This window comes from Grus americana, chromosome 5, assembly GCF_028858705.1.
Source record: "Grus americana isolate bGruAme1 chromosome 5, bGruAme1.mat, whole genome shotgun sequence".
Lineage (NCBI taxonomy): Eukaryota > Metazoa > Chordata > Aves > Gruiformes > Gruidae > Grus > Grus americana.
In genome coordinates this window covers 18423661-18445770 of record NC_072856.1, presented here as the reverse complement: position 1 = coordinate 18445770, position 22110 = coordinate 18423661, and the positions used below count along the sequence as shown (strand labels likewise).

General features: G+C 55.7%; 1 protein-coding gene across 6 annotated transcripts in view; it reads right to left on the bottom strand.

Annotated features, from left to right (window-relative positions):
• Window positions 1–1320: 1320 nt before the first annotated feature.
• The window catches only part of DUSP8 (dual specificity phosphatase 8), a 43276-nt gene continuing 22486 nt past the window's right edge, over window positions 1321–22110 (bottom strand). For 5 of the 6 annotated variants that reach the window (XM_054828578.1, XM_054828573.1, XM_054828574.1 and 2 more), the window contains exons 4-7: window positions 5565–5731; window positions 3154–3313; window positions 2825–2948; window positions 1321–2445 (exon numbers count right to left, since the gene is read on the bottom strand). In XM_054828578.1, coding sequence (XP_054684553.1) covers window positions 1350–2445; window positions 2825–2948; window positions 3154–3313; window positions 5565–5731 — 1547 coding nt within the window. In that variant the 3' untranslated portion in view covers window positions 1321–1349. Of the gene's footprint in view, window positions 2446–2824; window positions 2949–3153; window positions 3314–5564; window positions 5732–13415; window positions 13793–22110 lie in introns of those variants that run through there. The other variant, XM_054828579.1, reaches the window with a different exon arrangement.

Genomic DNA, 22110 nt, shown 5'->3' with positions numbered 1-22110 from the left:
TGAGGAGCCGGCCTGGAGGGGAACAGGGCCAGGGAAGTCCTGGCACCTGCGAAGGCACCCCCGTGAGTTTCTCGGATCTGAAGTGAAGGATTGGGGAAGCCTGAAAAACCACCGACCCCAAAGGGAAAATGGTGCCCATACCTCCCAAACAAGGTGGCTGAGGCAAGGGGGAGCCAAGGAGCTGAGGCAGGCAGCCAAGACAGCCCCCGACAAGAAATCCCAACTACTACCAGCCTCCCCGCCCTGCCTCCACTGCAGCAGCTTCCGATGCCTTCTCTGCACAGCTGGAGGTGACACCCAGCACCCTTCCCTCCGCTTCAGGTGACTCCCTCCTTGCCCTCTCCAGCGAGGATGGACAGCCCAGGGGAGGGGAGGGGGGCATGGCTGGGATGGGGTGATGGCCAGGATGGGGATGAGGAGAAGCAAACAGAGACCAAGGGGTGAAGAAGTGGCAGCAGCTTCCAGAAGAGAGTTTTCTGGCTCAGTTTGTGTTGTAAGAAAGTTTTACGGTTTGCTTGTTTGCTTGTTCATTTCTAGAAAAAGTGCCCAGAAGAGTTTCCTGTCCCCTTGTCGCTGTGCCCGGAGGGAAGGGGGGGAAAATCTTTGTCATTGACATAAGCTATAGAAGGAGCCACAGGCCTCAGATATTGCTTAGAAACTCGTATTTCAGATTTAAATACCATACACAGTAAAAACAGAGCTGAAAGTACCGCCCCACATTGTCTGCAAATCATTGCCAGAATGAACAACTTCAATAAATTAAAAACAAAACAAAAAAATTGAAATATTATTTACGTCTCAATAAAAATTGCAGTAAAACCATTTACCTTTTCCTTTGTGTGTGTGTTTTCATTTTTTTTCTTTATATTATATATAATATATATTTATATATGTATAGGGCTGCTCCAGTGCAGCATTTTTAGGATACTTAGCCAGAGAAACATTGGGGAGCATGCTTAGTGCACCGGGGTGCAGGAAAGGGGTGGCCATGGTCGCCCCACAGGTGCTGTTCCCCATCTCTGCAGCCAAAATTGCGACCCCTGCCCCTTCCTGCTCGAATTTTACGCCCAAATTTCGAGTGCAGGTCTCTGAGGGTTGGAACCCCCTGGGGATGTGGGGAAAGGACCATGGCGGGTGCAGGCGGGACACTAAGCATCCACCATTACGTTTCCCGACTCTGGAAAGACTCATCCGCCTTTGCTTCGGTTTCAGCGCGTGCGTGCCCGAAAATGCACGCGCAGGTATAAATACTCCCCCTCCAACCCCGCCACCCCCCTCCCCTCTCCCCCCAGCTTAAATATCCCCCCACCCCATCCCTGTCCCAGCTCTCCAGGCACCCCGGGTGGATGTCAGGACACCTCAATGATCTCCATGCTGCCCGAAAAGCTGGACTGTTTGCCAATTTTGCCCAGCTCTTCTCGGGCCCTGCCCTCAGACATGGTCTCCTCAAACTCCATCTGGCAGCTCCTCCGCTTGAACTGCTTCTCGGCGCCGGCCTCCTCGTGCCAGCTGTGCCGCCCGTCCCGTGGCTCGGCCCGCGCCTTGTCCCTCAGTCTGATCTCACAGCCACCCACCACCCCGCCACAGCCGAAAGGTGGTGGATACGGGCCGGCACCGGCGAACAGGCTGCCGCCACTACCGCCAGTGCTGCCGGAGTCCGTGCCAAAGTACCAGCCAGCCTCACCGGAGGGGGTGCTGGGGGACTCCAGGTGCACCCCACTCCAGGCGGCGGTGGTGGTGGTGGCGCCAGGAGCTGCGGCCGGCTGGCTGAGCCGTGGTGGCAGCCCGTCCTCGGCGCCGGGGCTCTTGCGTGTGGTGCAGGTCCCGCCAACGTTGAGGCTGAGCCCGTGGGCCGGCGAGCCTGCTGGGTGCCGGTGCTTCCGCCGCTGCCTCACCTTGGCCTCTAGCAGGAGGTCGGGCCCGCTTGGCCGGTCGGGGCTGTCCGCCCCCGGGGAGAAGGGGCCAAGGCCACCAGGGCCTGAGGGGCTGTCTAGCTTGCAGAGTTTGGGGGCATCCCCGGGGCCGGGAGGTCCAGGGGGGTCCTGCCGCAGGCCGGGGGAGTAGGCAGACTTGATGTCCAGGGAGAAGGAGCGTTTCAGGCGGTTGGTGTCCTGGATGCGCTCGGAGGAGAGGTGCAAGCCGTTGAGCCCCTGCTGCAGGGTGGTGGGTGACAGGACCTTTGGGGTCCCACCTTGCCGCTCAGGATCGCCGGGGGGTGACACCGAGCTGGCGCCTCTCGGTACCTCCTCTGCCTTCTCTGAGGTAGGTGGTGGGGGGTGCTGACTGCCCTCAGCTGCCTCTGCCGGGTCCTGCTGGGTGTCCCCCTCGCCCCGGTCGCCCTTTGACTTCAGGGCCTTGAGGAGCTTCAGGCTCCTCTCGTACTCCAGGAGCTGGCCTAGGAAATTGAAGTTGGGCGAGATAGATGGGCGACGATCCTTAACGAACCTGCAGAGAGGCACAGATATCCCCGGTTGGCACTTGGTCCTTCAGCGGGTCACCCCTATTCTCTCAGCCCCTTTGGGGAGAAGAGGCATCATCCAGGACCTTCTGACCAGACCCTCTGAAGAAAGGGGTCCTGGGGAACCATGGGGCTTCGGGATGCCCCAGGGGTAGAGCTGGGACTGCCTCTCCCCCCGCCATTTTACTGCTCACAACCATTTCTCATTGCATGCACTCTATGAAGGGAGGTTTGGTTTGGTTTTACCAGGACTCAGTCAAGGCAAGACAGAGCTTCAAGGAGCTCCCACCCTCTCCTTCTGGGCTCAGCCTGCTTTCCTTCCCCGGAATGAAGCATACCCCTCCCTGCCCTCTGGGGAAAACTCACCTGTAAGCATCATCTGATGACATACCCATGGTCTTCATGATGTAGGCGATGGCAATGGTGGCCGATCGGGAGATCCCGGCCAAGCAGTGCACAATCACCTGGCAGCTGGACACCTTGGCCTTGTCTGGAGTACGGTAGAGGAAACAAAGAGAAAAGCATTGATGTGGTCAGAGATGGTGAGCAAGATGACTCTAGCCTCGCTCCCCAACCCTCAACCCCTTTGTGTGAAAGAACAAGGGCTGCTAGGAGTAAGACCATGGAGGACAGAAGAGTTCAGTTTTTGAAGGCTGAGAACTGGAGGGTCTGCAACTATTGTAACGAAAGCTCACCAATGAATTCAATGGACTTGTCCAGCCAGGGAAGCAGCTTCTCACAGTAGTTGTCATTGACAGGAATGCGCATGAAGTGACTATCACAGATGAAGTCTGGCTTGGGACAGGAGTTGCTGGCATTGAGGACATAGCTTATCCCGTTCTGCGTCATCAAGTCCTGGTGGGAAAGAAACGATTGAATGATCAGCTGAGTTCAGCCAGCAGTGAGTGCAGCATGCCTTACCATGCACTTCCTGCCTTTTCCCATCCCAGTATTTTCTCCTGTGGGTCTCCCATTGCTGCCTTGACCTAGCTGATGGTAGTACACCAGCGACCAGCTGAGAAGGTTATGTCAATTTAGATGACACAGTTTTGAACCTCAGCAGATCTTTACTTTGGTCCAAGTAAAAGTAAGTAAGACCAAAGACACCTAGAAGGGGGTCCCAGAGGGGAAAACCGAAGAAGCCCAGCATGAGAGGAATAGGAAAACACAAGAAAGAAAATCAGCAAAAACTCTGGCTGAAAGCTTTGAAAGTATCAGCTGAGGGAGAGAGGAGGCATCTCACCAACAGAGTGGGGCAAGTCATTGGTAGCACCCTATGTCAACCAATATCAACCCTTACCTTTGCTCCCACACCCCTCAGAAACACATCAGGAGTTCTTACAGATTTGTTAGTTGTTCACTGTAAACATATGCTCTTGTGTTGGGACATAGGCACGTGGCGAGGGGAACCATCTCTTCCCTCTTTCTGACACTGGAGCGAACCTGGACTTGTTTTCTGTGACTTTTCTGCTTTGGTCACTCAATGGCTACCATCACTGCCCATATGTCTGACTCAATAAAATGTAATGGCACAAGACAGACCTTAGGTAAATAGGGTCAGATGAAAAACTGCAATGAGGGGGTGAGGTTTGACCCATAAATCATCCATCAGGGAACTGGCTTGCTGGGTGTGTACTGCTGCATCCATTCTTTCCCTCCCAGGGCTACAGCCAACTTCACCTGTATGTGGTGCTGACACCAAATTTATGGCTCATCTGACCCCTGTCTCTTTCCCTGTCTCATCAGATTAGGTATCACCTGTACGACTGGGGGCAGGATGCTTATAAAACATGGGGGAACATCTGTGCCAGCTGCTGGGTCTCAGTGCCTGGTCTGCACCATTCCAGGGAAGATCCAGAATTAAACAGGAGGAGAAAACACGGAGATAAAAGAGTCCTTCCACATGTCAGAGTGTGTGGAGCTGCCATGTGGGTTCTCCCGCTTGCAACGTGCTGGAGAAGAGAAGCATCACCCATGTGCAGCCTCCACACTTGACCTGTGCTGCCTATGAATACAGCATCTTTTGGCCACATTGTGGGGATGGCAGAAAACACAGCTCCAAAAGATGAACAAAACCCTCTGAGGAGGCAGGAAGGAAAGGCAACCATCAATTTCCCTGCCTGATGTTGGCTCCACAGGAGACTGCACCAGGATTTTGGCCCTGGCTCTCCAGCAGCCAGTTCCTGCCCACCCCAGCAGGCTCTGCAGAGCCCGGCCTCGGCTCGGTGGAGCCAGCCCAGCTCCCGGGCTTACATTCTTGGCATTTTTCTCTTTCATTTCCTTCTACTCCCTGTATATAATTTCTCTCTCCCTCCTTTCTGTCTCCAACCCCCCTCTGGCATTGTGGTCCCTCTCCCCCCTCGCCTGCCCCGGGCGAGGATGCCTGGCTGGCTCCCGCCTGCCCGCGGTAGGCAGGCGCCCAGCGGCATTTTAACTGCAATTCCTCTTTCTTTCTTTCTTTCCTCTTGCTGTTATTTTTCCTTTAAACAAAATTCCTTCCCTGGAGTGACATCACAGCCCTTCCAGCACCTTTAAAAGAGCACTGTACCTCTTTTCTCCTCTCTCCTCACAGCAAAACTTTGCTCATTTTTGCATTTTTGGGCATCCTGGACAAGCCCAAGCCTCTGCCCCTGGCCACAGCTGCCCATCCCCACGTTGACGTGGCTGCTTGCTCCCACTCTCTCTAACTCCCAAGGGGATCACAGCATTGCTGAAATTGGTGTCATCTGGCAACATGGCTGGCTAGGCAGGTGGGTGCAAAGCTGGCTTCTGTTCCGCACCTCCCTCCAGCTGTGATAACTCCCCTTCCAAGCCCAGGCATTTTCCTGGCTGTGCTCCTCCTGCCCCTGAGTTTGCTACGGGCTCTTGGGAAGAGTTTGACCAGCCCCAAGCTCATCAATGTAAGAGGCCTCATCCTGTGACCACCCTTCCCGGTTCTGCCGGGCTCTGCCTATGCACTCCCTGCCTTCAGCCTCCTGGTAGGGCCAGACTGACCATGGGTGGTCCTCCCACCGGGCAGGAGAAGAGTCCTTAATGCCCTCACTTCTCTGCATGGCTGAGGTCCAAGATGGGACAGGGCAGATGTGTCCCCTAAACAGGGCCATACCTTGTTCAGGACGTCTTTCTGGGAGCCCAGGTAGAGATGCGGCAGGATGCGTGTGGGGCCGACGTTGGCCACCGGCAAGCATGGCTGGGAGATGCTCATCGGCAGGATGGCAGCTGGTTTCCCCTCGCAGAGCCCCGGGAAGCAGGACGAGAAGGTGGCAAAGCCTCCTGTGGAGAAAATGGGGACACTGAGCTCGTGGCAGCGAGGCTGAGACCATCAATACCTGGCACCCCAAGCCCCAGGCTGGGGACCCAATGGTGATAACCCTGCAACACTGAGAACAGAGCCTTGCAGAGCAAAAAGCCACCAGCCATCGCTAACTAGCGCAGACGTGTTGTGATGACTGTGCCACGCACACGGAGAAAGGAATGGAGACCTGGGTCTGATTTTTCTTGCTGCAGCTGGATGTTAGGCATCCCGCACACCCTCCTGCTCTTCACTTCATTCATTCAAACGGCAGGAAGAGACAGTCTTTTTCTTGACTGCCTACTACTCTGAGGACAACCAGGGTCACTTCCTGATAGTTAAACCCACCAGGGCAGGATGACAAGAAGTAAGCCTGCTGAGGTGCAAAGCTCCTTGGGTTGGGGAGGTCAGCCCAAAATTTGCCACAACAGCTACACTTACGCATTGCGGTTTCTGAGAGATGCTCCTTCTGCCCAACCCTGCCCAGCCCATGATTTCCGTGACATTGGACTGGACTGGCATATTGGTACTTGCAGGCCATTGCTGTTTTTCAAGTTCTGACCTGATTGTGACAGCAAGCAGTGCCCATTTACTGCACCAAGCTGCTGGGCAGTCATACCCAGCTTGAGCATCTTGAAGCCCGATATTGAGAGAAAACCCCCCTCTGGGGCTTCAGTAGGTGCCATCTGTCAGAGCTATCACCACGGTGTCTGGCACAGTCAAAAGCATGTCTAAATGTGAATAAGCCTGCCTGAAAGCCAGTCCCTTAGCTCAAGTGACAAGAGTACTGACTTGAGCAGAGCAGCAAGCATTGCCTTGCCTGCATGGTGGGCAGCTCGGGGAGCTGGAAAACCCACAGTGCTGTTTTATGTCCTGCATGGTTGTGTAAGGCCACTGGTGATCCTGATTTGCCTTGCTCACCGATCCTGTTCTCCGGTGTAGAGCTGGGGCTGGCTAGTGGTGGACCAACCTTACTCCCCTCCACCTGAGGACATCTGGGCAGCAGCTTGGTGCAACAGAGAAGACTTTGGGTTGTATCAGCCCAACCAGTCTCCCTTGAGGTTTTCCCAGTCATGTGAATGAGCAGATGCAGCTTGACATCACCCAAAGGGCAGAAGACTTTGGGGCTTGACCGCCTGTGACTGTCAGAGGGACCAGGATGCCCCCACGAGATCCTTCTGAAAGTCCAGGTCTCTGGACTCAGCACCATGGGAATCCCTGGCTCATCTCCACAGCTAAACAAGACCTTTTAATGAGCTTTTGGTAATGACCTTTCCAGTCAGTCTCTCTCCCCTTCAGAAGAAGGGCAGCCTTGGCACATTCTCAATTTACCTTCTCCAGCATCTTGCCAGCATTTCTGCTGACCCTCCTGGAGCACCTCCCTGGCTGCTGGCGTGGCACCCAGGCTCTGTCGGGGTATGACTGGTGATGCAGAAAACCCACCCCACATGTTTGGGAGGTGAAGGTGATGGAGTGGCCAGAGCAGCACACACAGTCGTGCTCACACCACCTAGGAACATCCAAGGTCCTCCATCACCCTCCATCTCAGCAGTTTCTGATATCAGCTCCCACTGCCCCAAGAGGGAGGTATCCTCCAACCAACCTCTTTCCTCCCCTCTCTTATGTTTTCCTGGCTGGCAGCTAACACAGCTCCAGCTTCAAAACCCAGCCAAGCTGGGAGGGGTAGAGTTAAAGCACCTTATCTTCTCTAGCATTTCCTTTTCTCTGGTTCCCTCCAAAATGACATCACCTCTCAACTGGGACATTAAATCAGAGCAAAAGCAGGAGGCCCAGCACAGGTGCAGCACAGCTCTGGTTACTGCTCATCCCTGTGCTGCGTCCCCATTGCCAAGGAGCATAAATCACCGGCCAGAGCCCTGTGTGGACACATGTGACCTCCCTGCTTCGCCTCATGCTTGAGCACATGCTGCTGATGCCTGTGGGATGCTCAAGCAGAAAACCTGTGGGAAGGGTTTCCTTCAGCTGCCCCCCTGCAGCACACAGGGTCAAGTGGGGCACAGATTTGACCCCTGGACTTGCGCAAAACAACATGGGAATTTTTTCAAATGAACCTGGCACATTTTTGGGGAGCAGGGTGCGTGCAAGTGCAGCCCGGGGGATCAGTGCCTGCTCTGGTCCCCAGGTCTCCAGCCTCTTGTGCTCACTCATGCCTATCAAGAGCTGCCCAGGGCTGTGTACGGCTTTGTATCTCTCTTTAAAAGCCAGGAGTGCGGGGTGATCTCATAGCTAAAGCAGGTCGGGGCACGCTGCTCTCTCCCCCTTGCCCGCATCTGCCAGCACTCGCCCGGCAGCAGATCCTCTGCCAGCCCTGTCCGGGGAAGTCCAGGCAGGGGCAGAGGCAGCTGTGAAGCAGGTGGAGATGTTTGCAGAGAGTGGCAACAGCACCTTCAGCTGCAGTGCCTACCACAGCATGCTGTCAGCAACTGGAGGATGCCGGCACCTGAAATGATGCCCATAGCTTGCCCCACTTGTCCCAAGCAAAGCCTCAACCCTGTGTCAGGGAGCCTGGACTTGCTCCCATCCTGCCTGTCCTCATTTCCCCCATGCTTGCAGCTGCTGAGGGCAGCCCAGGCTTGGGGAAGACCCTAGAGATGGGGCCGGGTACCTGACGCCATCCCAATCTCAAAGCGACTGCTCACCCCACCCCATGCTGGCTGCTTTAGCATGCCTTTCATTTTTAGAAAGCAAAGCAGCTCTTCAAAACAATCCCAAAGGCAGTGAATGTCCCTGGCTGGGCTCCAACCGATACCTGGGCTTTCCCTGCTCCATACCCGGGGCCATGGATCCCAGCTTTTGCTGGGAGAGAGCAGCAGAGCCCCACAGGGTGAGGAGCCAGGGCAGCACTGGCTCCTTCTAGTCTTTCCTCTTTTATTCACAGTGCTGGTGCCAGGAGTGCCATTTCTCTTGGCACGTGGGGAATTAAGCTCAGGAAGGATTTGTATATGGTGTGGAGTGGGTGCTTGAGGATCTCTGGTTTCTTCTTGATGCTCCCCTCGAGCCTGGTGAGGAGCTGGTCCCTGCGCAGCACAGCCCCATGTGCTGCACATGGCTCCAGCACTCCTGAGAGCTCTTAAAACCATTCCCTGGAAAACCCAGTGTCTTCCCGCCTCCTGCAATTACCTGAGGCAGAGGTGGGGCCCAGGAGGAGAGGGGGGATGTTTGGGCACAAGGAACTAGGCTAGAAGTGGGGACTCCTTCACTGCTCCTACTGAAGATGGAGGAAGGAGGAGCCAAGAACCAGCATCAGGTAGGTCTCTAGGAGGGCTGGGTGGTGAAATTCACCCCCCAGCTTTGGGGGGTTCATTCAGCAATGCCCCCAGAGACATAAAAACCCTTAGTGGTGTCCAGCTCAAGGTGAGGCTGAAAAGAAATGCAGCTTTCAGGAAGGAGGGGAGCGTTATCACCTCCCCAGAAGAAAGAGGCAAACCAAGACATGGGGTCTTGCAGCAATTAAGTGCCAGAAGAGTGCAACAACTGAAACCTCATTTCTTCCTCCATCCCAGGCTTCACTCATGGGGTGCTGACCCTCCTTTCCACCTCTGGCTCTGCCCTGCAGAGACCCCTTCGGGCCAGCCCCCAGCCCTGCTCTGCATGACCCTGCAGCAAACAGAGGAAAGGGAAAAAGCCCGTAACTTCTGCCCCGACACCATCTTTGCCAGGCCCTCCCCTCTGCATGTTTTCCAGCTGAACATCTATGACAACCTCCCAGTGAAACGATTTGTTGGGAGAACAGACACCGCAGAGGGAAGGCGGCCAGCCTGGGAATCCTTCCCAAGCCTATCCATCAGCCTGGGGGGAGATGTCAGTAGCATCTTTGAATAAGCCCCTGTGGTACCAGCACTGCTGCAATTGTTGGGGAACCCTGCGACTTTTCCCCTTGAGCAGCAAACTGCACAGTGAAGAGCCCCTTTGTCAGTCTCTCTCTGTACCAGCGGCTGTGTAAGACCATGAGATGGCTATAACCAAAATGAACAAAAAGCCCCAGTGCTGGCGCCGGGCTGATGGGCATGGAAGAAGATCAGAAGGTGAAAGAAGAGAGATGTTAAGGCTACTGAGCTGGGACCCTGCTACACCTGGGAACTGCCCTGCTGCCTTGGCTGTCACCTTCAGGTGGTCTCTGGGGACATCCAGCTCACGGTTGGGACACTGACATCTCAGACATCACTCATCACCTGCAACTTGCCCTGCTCCCCTCTTTGCCAGGGGCCAAGGCAGGGTAGCAATGGTGGTGCAGAGAGGGTGACAGGTGACACAGAAGGTGACAAAGTCCTGGCTAGGGACAGGGATGCGGTGTGGCATAGTTTTCCTCCTGGCGGTAAGCCCCAGCTTTGGGGATTTACAATCCGTTGGGACTGTAACTGCATGGGACATTACGGGAGATGCTTCTGGGAATAAAAGAGAGGTATGGGGCACATTAAGCAGGGCTATTCCAGCTCCCTGCTGCTGCCTGCATCCCTCCTTGCACTGAGGCCATCTTCCTAGGCTGGAGGCGTAAAGTGGAAACAGGGAAATTATGGGAGCTTGAAAACCCTCTGACATCTCACAGCTGCTGACTGCCCACTCATCTCCAGCCCCATGGACTTCTCTCCTTCAGAGTCCCTTGAAACAACTCAACAGCTCTGGTCTTGATGCTGCACCTTGCCAACTGCAAGAAGCCACAAAAGGGCTGCCCAGGGCACCTGCCTCACCCCAAAAACACTTTTCAGGAGAGCTATGTGCCTCTGGAACATCCCCAGGCCCATGAGTCCCCTAAAGGCCCCCTCCCCCCACCCCAACACACACCGAGCAGCAGAGACATGTCCTGTTCACCAGCCTCACATGTGCATGGTGGAGCACATCCAAAAAGCCCCCCAGCTGGAAACAGGGAAGAAGAGGTGACATGTCACCCTGCTGTGCCATCAGTCTGCAGCAGCAAGGAGTGGAACAGGCACAGCTGGAACTGCAGACTGTCCCTGGGGCCAGCAGCCACCACACCCTGCCTCTTCACCCCCAGCTCTCACACCAGGAGCTGGCAGGAGACCTATGGGGGGTATTAAAGAGGTGGTTTATAGCCCACCCTCATTGCTCCTATAATGAGTGTTAAAGAGCAGCAGCTGGAGCTGCTCAGAGACCGGTTCCCTGTGCAGGTGCTGGAGCTTTTCCGGCAGCCTGCAGCCCCACTGGTGGGTTTTGTGCCTTTGCTCATACTGGAGACCCTCTGCCACCCTAATGCTCCTAGCAGCTGAGGGGGCTGAGAGGCTGAGCTCTGCCCAGTTCTCATTAAAATGCCTGCGGTGGCTGAGAGCTGCTGCCAGGGCGGCACATGGCAAGGGGCAGCGGGGCATGCAAGCGAGCACGCGCCTCGGCTGCTGCTGAAGCAGCCACCACTCCAGCATGGCTCCCCTGCTGCGGTGCCAGCTCGGTGGCCAGGATGGTGCCTGGATGTGCCCTCCTCATCACCCCAGCCCTCTGGGGACATGCTGCTCCCAGTGCCCTGACACATCCATCCCCAAGTGTTAAACCACCTCACTGAATCGAGGCATGGCAGGAGATGAAGAGAGTGGGGGGACCTACAAAACCCCAACACTTGCCTGCATTGTGCTCAGCCTTTGCTGGGCAATGAGCTCGAGCATTTGGCCAAACATCTCTGTGGCAGGTTGAATTGAAGGAAGGAAAGTGGAGGGGGCAGGAACACTGCATGTCAACCCCCAGAGTCGCTGGGAAAATCCCTCTTTGCAAAACGCCATCTCCCTGGCTCTCGTGCTGGGTGGGAGCCTGTTGGTGCCAGCAGCTAAGCTGGGCGGCGTGATGAAACACTGCTTACTGCCACCCTTACTCACTGCACTCCAGGAAGCTCCAGGGCTTTGTCAGTGCCTCCCGCTGCCCCGGACATTTCTGGGGTTTCCCCCTTCCTCCATCCTCACTGTTCCCCTCTTGGCACTGCAGCGCTCTTTGCTTTTCCCCAGCCCTGCCAGCAATGCCTGGTCCAGGCAGCTCTGCCAGCGATGCCCAATGTGGGCAGCCTACTTGCTTGCATGCCCTCCCCACCTGCTTGGGTGAAATCCTGGTGCTCCGAAGCCTGGCCAACTCACTCTCTCCTGGCTGATGTCCTTTTACTTCCACCCATCTCAGTGCATTGAAGAGAGAAGTTTGGTGCTCGCCTAGTCCCCTGTCCCCCGTGCATCCCCCTGCCCAGCCCCTGTGCTCTCCCCCAGCCTGGGTTTCACCCTCCCTTCACTCAGCACTGGATTTCATCACCCCACTACTGGCTCCTTTCCCCCCCCCCAAGCAGTGGGGATAAGAAAGCCAATGAATCAGCCCTATTATGGATTCATGTGAATTCCCCATTTCTCCAACGGTAACCCCAAACAGCCTCTGCCCATCTGCTGCTACACTGCCCTGCTGCCTCCCAACCTGCACCAGCCCTCCCTGGCCTCACAGGCTGGTCCCAGACCCTGCTCCCGTTCTCCCAAACGAGCAGAAAATGTCCTTAAAAAAAAAAAAAAAAAGGAAAAGCAGCAGAAAGGAAGCCCTCCACCCACACAACCACGGACATGCTCCCCGAGCTGCTGGGCTTGATTTGCCTCCAGTGACTGTGCTTGCTTTGGATCAGTATTACTCGTTCTAAGTAAAGAAAAATGTGTCATTTCCAGGAGTGACTTATTACTAATGACACCATCACTGGGTTATGTGCTTCATGCCACAAAAACCTGTCAAGCACTTTTAGCAGGCTCCCATTTTAAGTGGTGATGGAGGGGAAGTTTCTTGATTCAACCCTTTGGTAATCTAGGTCATTCCAGGCTCGGCATATTTTTAAGCTGCTCCAGTTATTAGCCCCTTCCTTTGTTTGCCCTTCACCCTGGCACCGGGGGGCGGAAACACTGCAAGTCCCCTTTCTGAAAGAAATCCCCCCGAAGATGGGCAGGCAGCAACGATGCTAGCAAAGCGAAATGGCTCCGTCGGGCAGCTGCCTGGGTGCGGGCAGCAGCGCAGCGCTCTTTCAGCCGATTGTTCCTTGCACACCTCGGCGCCCTCGCTTGTCCCTTCCCCGCCGCGCACTCCCCTTTGCCCGGGGCGCGGATGCCCGCAGCCTCGATGACCCCTCCAAACCGGCGCCCGAGGGAGCAGAGATGCCGGCGGCAGAGCTTGCCCTGGCTCCCGCAGCCTTCCTCCTTCCCTCCTCCGCTCCGTCCGCGCTCTCGCCAAAGCTGCCTGGACGGAGAAGGGTTCAGGGGACCCCGGAGCGGTCCCCACCGGCCAGGCAGCCTCACTGGACTCCGCACCAGGTGGGAAAGCTCCCTAACGCCGGGACAGCTGCAGATGCCCCTGCCCGCTGCAGGCAGCCTCTCACCTGCCCGAAGGAGCTGCCCCCTCCGTGCAGCTCCTTTCCTGCTGCTGCCTGCAGGACCAGGCTAGCTGCCTCCGCAACCTCTTCCGCACATTGCCCGTGGCCGGGAACTGGTGATCGCTCCCGCTCCGCACGCTCTCCGCTCGCCTCCATCGCCCCGCTCGCCAGCTGCCTGCGCTCTTTGTATCGCCAGCCATCGCGCTCCGCTCCCCGCCGGCAAAGGCGATCTCCGTCCCCCGGGCAAAGCAGGGCTCTGAGCAGCCCCCTCTTCCCCCTCCGTCCCCATCGGAAGGAAAGGAGCCCGACGGCTGACAAACCTCTCATATCCCTGCTCTCCTTCATCCTCCGCACCCTTATTTTCAGCTTCATCTGCCCCTCGCGCATGTCTGTCCAGAACTGGTCCTCGGAGGGAGCAATCATTACATCCACGGGCATCCAGGCAGCTGGGCTGCGGCTCGCGGGGGCACCTTCTGCCTTAGCAAAACAACAACTGCCGGGCAAACAAAATACTAAAAAAACCCAAAAAAGCCACCCCCACGGCAGAGCACGGCCAGCCTCTCCCGGCTCCAGCCTTCAGGCTGAAAAAATAAAAAGCATTTAAAAAAAAATAAAGTCGAGCGAGGTAAAGGAGCACGGCGTAGCCCCCTTTCCCCAGCCGCCCTCCTCCTCGCCTCTCGCTCCCTGCGTGCGCGGCTCCCGCTCCAGCCTGAATGAGCTCAGCCCATGAGCAACAGCCCTGCTGATGCATCCACCGCCGCGCTCATAGCGCGCTCATAGCTAACGGGTCAGGCATGCGACCGCATTCCTTACTCAGCACACAGACACGCAGGAGAACGCCGGGCCTGACATATGCTTCGCTCCCTGCTTAAAGGCGCAACTGCGGTTTTCTCGCCCGCCTGAGGCCCCCCGCAGCGAGTGGCCGCGGCGGGAGATGGATCGCTGCACCACGCCGGATTTGGCCCCGAGGAGTTAATTTGGGGACAGGGACTTGGAGGGAGGAAGCTAATGTCCGCACCTCATTTCAGCATCAGCCAGGACGGTGTGTGATCAAACCCCCGCGTGGAAGCGGGGATGCGGCACCGCTCTCCATCCCTGCTCCCTGCTGCCCCCCGGCTGGCGACGGGCACCCCACAGCTGCGCCCCGTCCTGCTCCCTCCCCACAGCTGCTCCTGGTGGGACCAACGTGCATCCCCTGGGGGATGTTTAACTCTGAACCCCAGCGCCAGGAAGGGCAATGCCACGATTTCAGTTTCCCAAGGGGGAAACTGAGGCACAAAATATTAAATAAGTTCTCTGCTTCAGGGCAGAGCTGGGGACCAGACGGCAGGTCCCTAACCACCAGCTCATCTTTCCTCTTGATGTCTCCACCGAGAGCATCACCCAGGAGGGATGCTTATCCTGGAGTGGTTTCAAACAGCTGGAGGTGAATGGGCCCCAACAGCTGGTGGGGAAATGGGCTGGCGCTGGGCTGCTCACACCTGCGCACAGCCACGTCAGATGGAGTTATCTGCCCGGTCCTGGCAGAGCAGGGCTGTGATCTGAAGGAGATGCACCCTTCTTCTTTGTATTTGTCCTGGAGGAGAGAATTACATGTCGTGTCCCCCCCCGCTCCTTCCTACTCGTGGGACTCCTTAATACGTCTCCACACAGCTCCTTACAAGTTTATTGGTCTGAGCCCAGGCCTCCAGAAAATCATTCAGGATTATAGTAAGTGGAGGAGTGCGGGGGGGGGGGGGGGGAGGGGGGCATGTATTGTGCCTTTGAAAATCTGAAGCTTTACAGGCTGAAAAACCCCAGGCTGAGCCATATGTGAGTGACTTCAGTGTTCTTCCTTTGAATGACATCACATGAGATGAGGTCATTAGCATTAACTAAGTGCTCTCCCCTCCCCCTCAACCCTGAGTGGAGCCAGCCTCCTAACGAGCTTTGTTGTTGTAACAAATATGGTTTGATTATTATCAGATGTGGGTCAGAGGTTGGATAAAATTCAAAGTGTGCTCCAACTAGGCTGGAAGAGAGAGGATCAGCCTTCCCCTAGGGGTATGCTTGGGAAGTGGCTCCTACAGTGGCTCCCTAGGGGGTCTGTGGTCCCCCACATTTGCCACCTCCGTATCTACAAGGGAGGGTGTTTGATGCTGGTGGCCAGTGCCAACGACTCCCAGCAATGGAGATGCCTCCATCTCCCACTGCCACTGGGCTGGTGGTGCTCTACCTGTGCTGCTGGGTGATTTTGGCTGCAACCTCCTCCACCAGCTGTGCTTGGGGCTCTGCTGGGGTGGAAACCATCACTGGGTCATGCAGGGGAAGTGGCTAGCTAGCTGCTCTGTGCCAGCAGAGGGGGATGCTGCAGGGAGCATGTGGTGAACTAGGGGGTGCGATCATCAACCTGCCCCCGACCCAGCGGTGCACAAGCATGCATTTGCCTTCCTTCGCTGCCCTCCAGTTGCCTGACTCCCTCAGGCTTGCAAGAGCCCATGGCACAAGTTATTTTGGTACTGGCAGGTTCCATCAGGATGTGTTTGGAATGGTTCAGGGCTGCTGGGAGCCTCAGCTGAGGAGCTGGGCATGACACCACGAAGCAGCCCTTGATGCAGGAGACTCACCAGTGTCCCACATCCCTCTGACCCTCAGCAAAAGACAAGCGAGCACAGGTAGTCAGCAACCTCCTTCCTCCACCAGTGTGAGGTCCAGCCACATGGAGCTGCCACCTGCAGCCACCATTCCCCAGGCAGCATCCTCCTCCCCGCTCCCTCCCCATCTTCTTCACCCCTTTGCCAGGACCAGGTTGGGAGCTAGTGCTGGGGCAAGGGGGAGCTGGCAAGTAGAAAGATGAAAGGCAATGTCCATAGTGCAGAAATACATCCCACATATCAGCCACTGCCCCTCAGCCCCTTTCCCTGGATGCTCCTCCTGGTCAGGCTGTTGCCCGTCCTGCCTCCAGCCCCTATTTAGGAAGCAGAGGCACATCACCTGGGGAGAGATGCCCAGCCTCACCAGTCCCACTTCACTCTTATTGCCACAGCACTCATTGGAAAAACATCTACTGCAATGGGTTGCAACCTGCCTGCAAGGGCAGGGAGCAGAATGAGCCCCTGTTCAGCACCTACGTACACTTCGTGACAGTACCTATAGCCTGGCACAAGCCCAGCTGGGCAGCAGCCAGCAGTTCCTCTTTCCACTCAGCACTGGGACCTCATAATAATTGCCAGTGCCGACCTTTCGCAAGCGTGTGGTGCAGGCCCAGGGAAAAGGGGAGGTGGATGAGACGAGGCAGGTTTCTCAAAAGGAAGGAAACCATAACTGGGCAGCGGCTCCTGCCCATCGGGAACTCTTACTGGGGAAGTTGCCTTCCTCCTGTCGGCTTTCCAGAAATGAGAAACAAAATTACATGGCGGTTTTGTAAGTCTTCGCAATCAGAGGGCTGCTCTTCCCTAAGCCCCTTCTCCTCCATCCTTCTCCGCCTTTGGCCCTTTCACTTGCCTTTTCTGGGTCCCATGGTTAAAAACGCAGCCGGAGGGGGAGGGAAAGCTCCTTGGGGTAATTATAGAATCAGGAAAACAAGTTGTCTGACGACAGCGTTGCTAAACAGGGAGGTTTAGAGCATAGGTCTGGAATACAATCAGCTCGCACATACGTGACCTGGCTTAACCCCTCCCAGGGATGCAGCCGCCGGTCCCGCCGGGGCTGAAACCCTCCCAGGCATCTTCCGTCATGGCAGAGGGTGAGAACAGGGCACCTTACCCGGACACTGCGCTGCTGTGGGGCCTGAGAGCACTCCCTAGGGCCACCGCCAGGCTGGGTGGCCAGGCTTGGATGCCAGCACACATTGGATGGGGGCTAGAGGGTGAGAAAACATGGTCCTGCCCTGGCCAAAGTGGTCCCAGACAGCTTTGCTGCAGGAAAGAAAGCAACTCCTGCAGTGCCATGGACCCAGGGGTGTTTTGTGCAAGAAGGAGGGAGGTTTGGTTACCTAAACCTTCAGGACTGTAAAAACCGCAAACCTTGATGTCACCATTTGAAGTCCAACTTCAAGTGGCTGAAGCCAATGCTATGATTTTTAAAAAGCGGCTCTCCCACTAGGCTGGCAACAGAGCCCTACCTCCAGCCCTCTGGAGAGTGAAAAGAAAAGCATCACCGCAGGTAATCCCCCTGCACCCCACCACCTATGGCCTGAGAAAAGCTGGGCATAACCCCCTTCACAGCACTTCTTACCCTTCTTCCGTTACCAAGCATCAGGCGGGCAGTTTGTAGATGAAGAACAACCAGGATCCCCGTTCATATTGTCTGCAAAGCTGCTTCTTCAAAACTCCCAAATCTGGGAGCATCAGGAAATTGAGAGTCCCACATGAGCACTCTTTCCTGTCTCATCCCACCCCTGTGCACTTCTTATTCATACCCACACTCCTGCCAGCTGAGGATCTGCTGCTTTTGGTTCATCACAGTATGCTATCTGCTGCTATTGGTTCATCACAGCTATGGGATGGAGATGTCCGTGGGTAGGCAGAGGTGCTTGTGGGAGGTTCAGAGTAGTAATTAGACTTCAGAAAAAAAACTTGTGGGTACATCTGATGGATTCACGCTAATAAGTCCACAAGTACTCTTAGACCTTGCAGTCTGAGGGTACCTGAAATAGCTCTAACGCTTGACCTAGGCATGCATCTTCAGGCCTGCGTACCAAGCAGAAGCTCTGCTGCAATCAGAGGACAAAGTCCACCACCTAGTGCATCCTGCACGCACTGTGTCCTCAGGAGACACACTCACATACCAAAGTCATCAGATGAACTTGTGATGCTGTCCAAAGTGGGCAATAAGGAAGGTGACTATCAAACAACCTGCTGCAGTGGGGTCCTGCTTCCCCACTCCCATCAGACAGTTTCTGACTGACAGCCAAAGTGTGGGTGTTCAGGGTATTTTCTTTCTTAGGTTTTAGATTGCTTTTTTCTTACATTTGGTTTGTAAAGATACCTCGATCCTGGTTCTGGATCCTGCTAAGCTTTTAGCTTCAGCATCAGCCATGACAAGCTTTGCAGATTCATTTGTATTTTTGCTGCCTTGTGGATGCACAGGCTGTCTCCAGCCTCTGGGACTCTGACTAAGAGCAAGACCCCTCTGCTCTGCCCTGCCTATATGCTGCTTTTGCACCTGCCTAGCTCGGCTTTTTTCATTCATCGCTTTTCCTCTAAAACAGCTCCAGCCCAACATGTTTCAAGAGGAGCAGGCAGCAAGGGAGATGTGATGTTGGCATGTGACTTCTCACCGACATGACATGCAAAAGCATCATGGTATTTTCAGTCAAGGATGAGCAAAGTCACATTCAGCTGCCCTGACGTTTAACCTCCTTTTAGGACTCTTCCTATGCAGCAAAAAAACCCCAACCCAGGTGCTTTTTCTTTTATATTTTATTAAAATCATCTGTCCCTGAATCCTTGTTTCTAAAATAATTCCAGCCAGTGCTGAACCCGCTCATGCCTGGGCAGCCCAAGTCAGCTCCTGCAATGGAAATCCCCTCTCCTTTTTCGCTACTTCATTTTGTCTGGTCTGAAGTCACCTGCCTTTGGTAGATTCCCCCAAAATCCCCCAAATCTCAGCCCCCTCCCGATCACCGCTGCCGCACAATTACAACTCTCCCTGGCTGCGCCGGCTGGCCACAGCACCACCGGGCTGGAGAGGACCTGGGTCACAGCCAGCACTGCTCAGGCCAGCCTGCTCACTGAGGAGGAGGATGGCGAGCAGAGGGCTGGGAGGGATTTCTTGCTGATGATATTGTTACATTCTTTCCGAATCCTGGGAGTAAACAGACGCTCCAAATTTAGAAAGAACAGGACTGGAAAATTTAAACATTCCTTGAAGAATTGGTACAAGGGGGGGGGGGGCTGAAGATGATCTCACTCGTGCTCCAGAGCCAGATGAAAAGCTCATGACTCGAGTTCAGAAAGCAAGCGAGGGGCCTGTTTCAGGTCAGAGCACGGTATCACAACGATAAAGCTCCCCTGGCACATGAAACTGCAATGAAAAGAGGAAAAGAGCCTCTGCTCTGCAAGGAGGGTCCCAACCCCAGCGCTCGGGGCTGTGGGGACCACCGCTGCTGGTCACACTGCCCCCCCAGTTTGGTCTCCAGCTGGCCTATACAGCATTGGGTGCAGGGGAGAGGAGCCCGGTGCTCAGCCCAAGGACCAGGAGTAAGGACAGGATGCGTGCCTGAGCGTTATCTGGATGAGCATCCCAAGCCCTCGGCTATCGCTTTTAGCTGCTGAATGGGAGCAAAGGAAGATCTGCCCACCCTCCGCTGCAGCTGGATAAATGGAGAGGAGCTGGTGAAGCTCAGCACCCAGGAGCTCAGCACTACGCTACAGCTCTGGCCGGGCTCCAATACAAGAGCTGGCAAGCAGGAGCCATCAGGGAGTGATGGAGCCAGACCGCTGCTGCTGCTGCTTCATAAACAGATAATGGCTGTTGATAAAAACCAAGCAAGTTTGCAAAGGGGAAGAAGAAGGGGGGGGGGGGGGAACAAAAGAAGAAAAAAAAAGGAAAAAAATATCAAAAAAAAAGGAAAAAAAGCAAGGGTTTGTGCTGAAGTAAACAAAGGTTAAAGAACAGTCAGGCTCCTGCAGGAATAGCAGAGCTGGGCTGGGAGGGAGGGGGTATTACGTAATGCAGGAAAAATGTTGGCTCCATTCAGTTTTCCACCACTTCATGTGATGTCAGGAAAACCATATAAATCAACAGGCTTTCTGCTCCCACGGATGGAGGGCAGCAAGCAGCACTATTTATACTTACACAATTAAAAAAAACAAAAAAAAAAAAAGGAAAAAGAAGAGAAGCTGATGATTTCCAAGACTGGGAATAATTGACTCAGATTCCTCCTTCCCAGCCCGCTGGAATTGCTGCTTCTGGGCTGTTAACCCTTGAGGGGTCCCCGCAGCTCCTCTTGCCACCCCCAGCTCCCCTGTCCTTGCCCATCAGCCTCCACCAGCTGCTTCAAGGGTCTGAAGGACAATGGGTTGGAGGTGAGCAAGAATGACCAAGCACAGCATTTGCACAAGATGGGGACACTGAGGCATGGACGTGTGTCACCCCTGGAGAAACATCTGTAGGGGCTGAGGAGAGCTGGGGAGCACACAGGGACTTGGGAGGTTTTGGGGATGCATAGGGGTGACACACAGGTTTGGGGACCCTCAGGACAGGGTTCCCTGGGGTGCTGACATCCACTTAGGGACAGGCTGAGATTTCAGGGCAGGACCCTGAGATTTTGGCAGCCCTTGCCAGCCCGACTCCCTGCTGGGGTCACAAGCCACCTCCAGGGAGGACCCAGGCACCTCTTCTGGGACACGGGATGGGTTGGGGCAGGACAAGATGCCCAAGCCCAGAGCAAACAGACTGAGGGGTTAAACCCCACTAGGGCGAGGGATCAGAATCAGGCCCAGCCTGCACATTCCCCCCTCAGACCTCCCAAGAGCTGCCTCTAAAAGAACCCGGCTGCCGCCCACACTGCAGGCAGGAGGAAGCTGCGCGTGTCGGCAAGCATGCCCAGCCTCCCCCGGATGCTCTCCACAGCCGCTTCCAGTCACGATTTCCATGTAAAATGCCGCCGCCATGACCCAGTGTTCTACATTTTGGTTCCCGTTTTTTCCACCCGCTGGCAGCCCACATTGCCCATTAGGCTGCAGCCCTGCAGCACTTTTATTAGGGAGGTTTAAGCTTTGCTTGGCGCCTAGCACAGCCACATCCCGGCTTGGAGGTCTGGGCTCCTGCAGCCCAGGGAGATGGAAATGGCTACTCTGAAGATGGAGGATGCGTACACCCAAGCAGGTGCAGGTTTGCTCGTGGGGGGCTCAGTGATGGAAATGCTGATGGCCGGGAGCTGGGGGGGGGGGCAGATCACCAGCACCCACCCAGCATGGGGCATGCCATGCATGCCACTGGGGTGCACCAGTACTACAGGGATCCCCGAAGCCTCCCCTCGCTTTCCCAGGGAGGAGAAGGTTCCAGGGCTTTCAGGGCCATCTCATCCAGCCCCGTCCCTGCTCCAGGAGGACTCAGGGTGGAGGGCTTGCAGCCAGCACAGGGCGCTGCCCCTCACTTGGCCCTGGGAAAGCGGCGGTGGGTTAGGGGGTGCCGGGGTCACACCACAGAGGCTGTTTCCTGACCCATCCCAGTGACTAAGCAGGTTCCTTCCCAGATGTGACCAAATCCGTCTTCTCCTTCTCCTGTACCTCGTGCCAAACCGTACCCTTGCTTATGCTGCAATGACCTTGGAGGTGCTGGCGCAGCCGCTGGGGTGAACTGGGGGCTGCCGTAGCAAGCTCACAGTGGCATCCTCCAGCACTGTCCTCAGCAGAGCTCCTGCAACCCAGGCCATGCTAATTAGCTTTAACGTGATTTCGTGTAGTCCCTGCTTGCTTTTGAAACCCTTGAACTGGGGGGTTTATTCATACTATTTGTCTGCTCTTTTCTCCACATCGCAACGCAGCCACTCTGATTCAACAGCACTTACCCATGCTGTGCATGAGCAAAGCTCCCTGAATGCCGCTTGCTTGTGCCACCTTCCCCGTCACAACTATTCCTTCCCAGGGTTTGTCACACTGCCGGATTTGCAGGGATGGCCACTCCATCCATCCCTGCGATGCCCCGGGGACACAGAGGTTGGTACCCTCCGCCTCAGCCCCAAAGCAGTACCCAATCACCACAGGACGAGGATGGGCTTTGGGAACGGGAACCCATCTCTGTGCTTTTGGCACTATCTATGACCCTGGCTGAGGTCTGCGGGATTGGGGGCTGTGGGGGCAGTGCCTGCCCACCCCTCTGTGGGCAGAAATCTCAGAGGTGGGCAGACAGCCAGGCAGATGCCCAGCCATCCCAGCCATGGGGAATTAAAGGCAGCTTTAACTCTCCCTTTGGCAGCTCACTGCCTCTTTCTTCTCCTCTCTGCTGGGTTGGAGTGTTTCATTCATCTGTCACCTGCCTCACATTTTGCTCTGCAGAAAGGCTGTAATTATGGCAGTGCATGCCTCC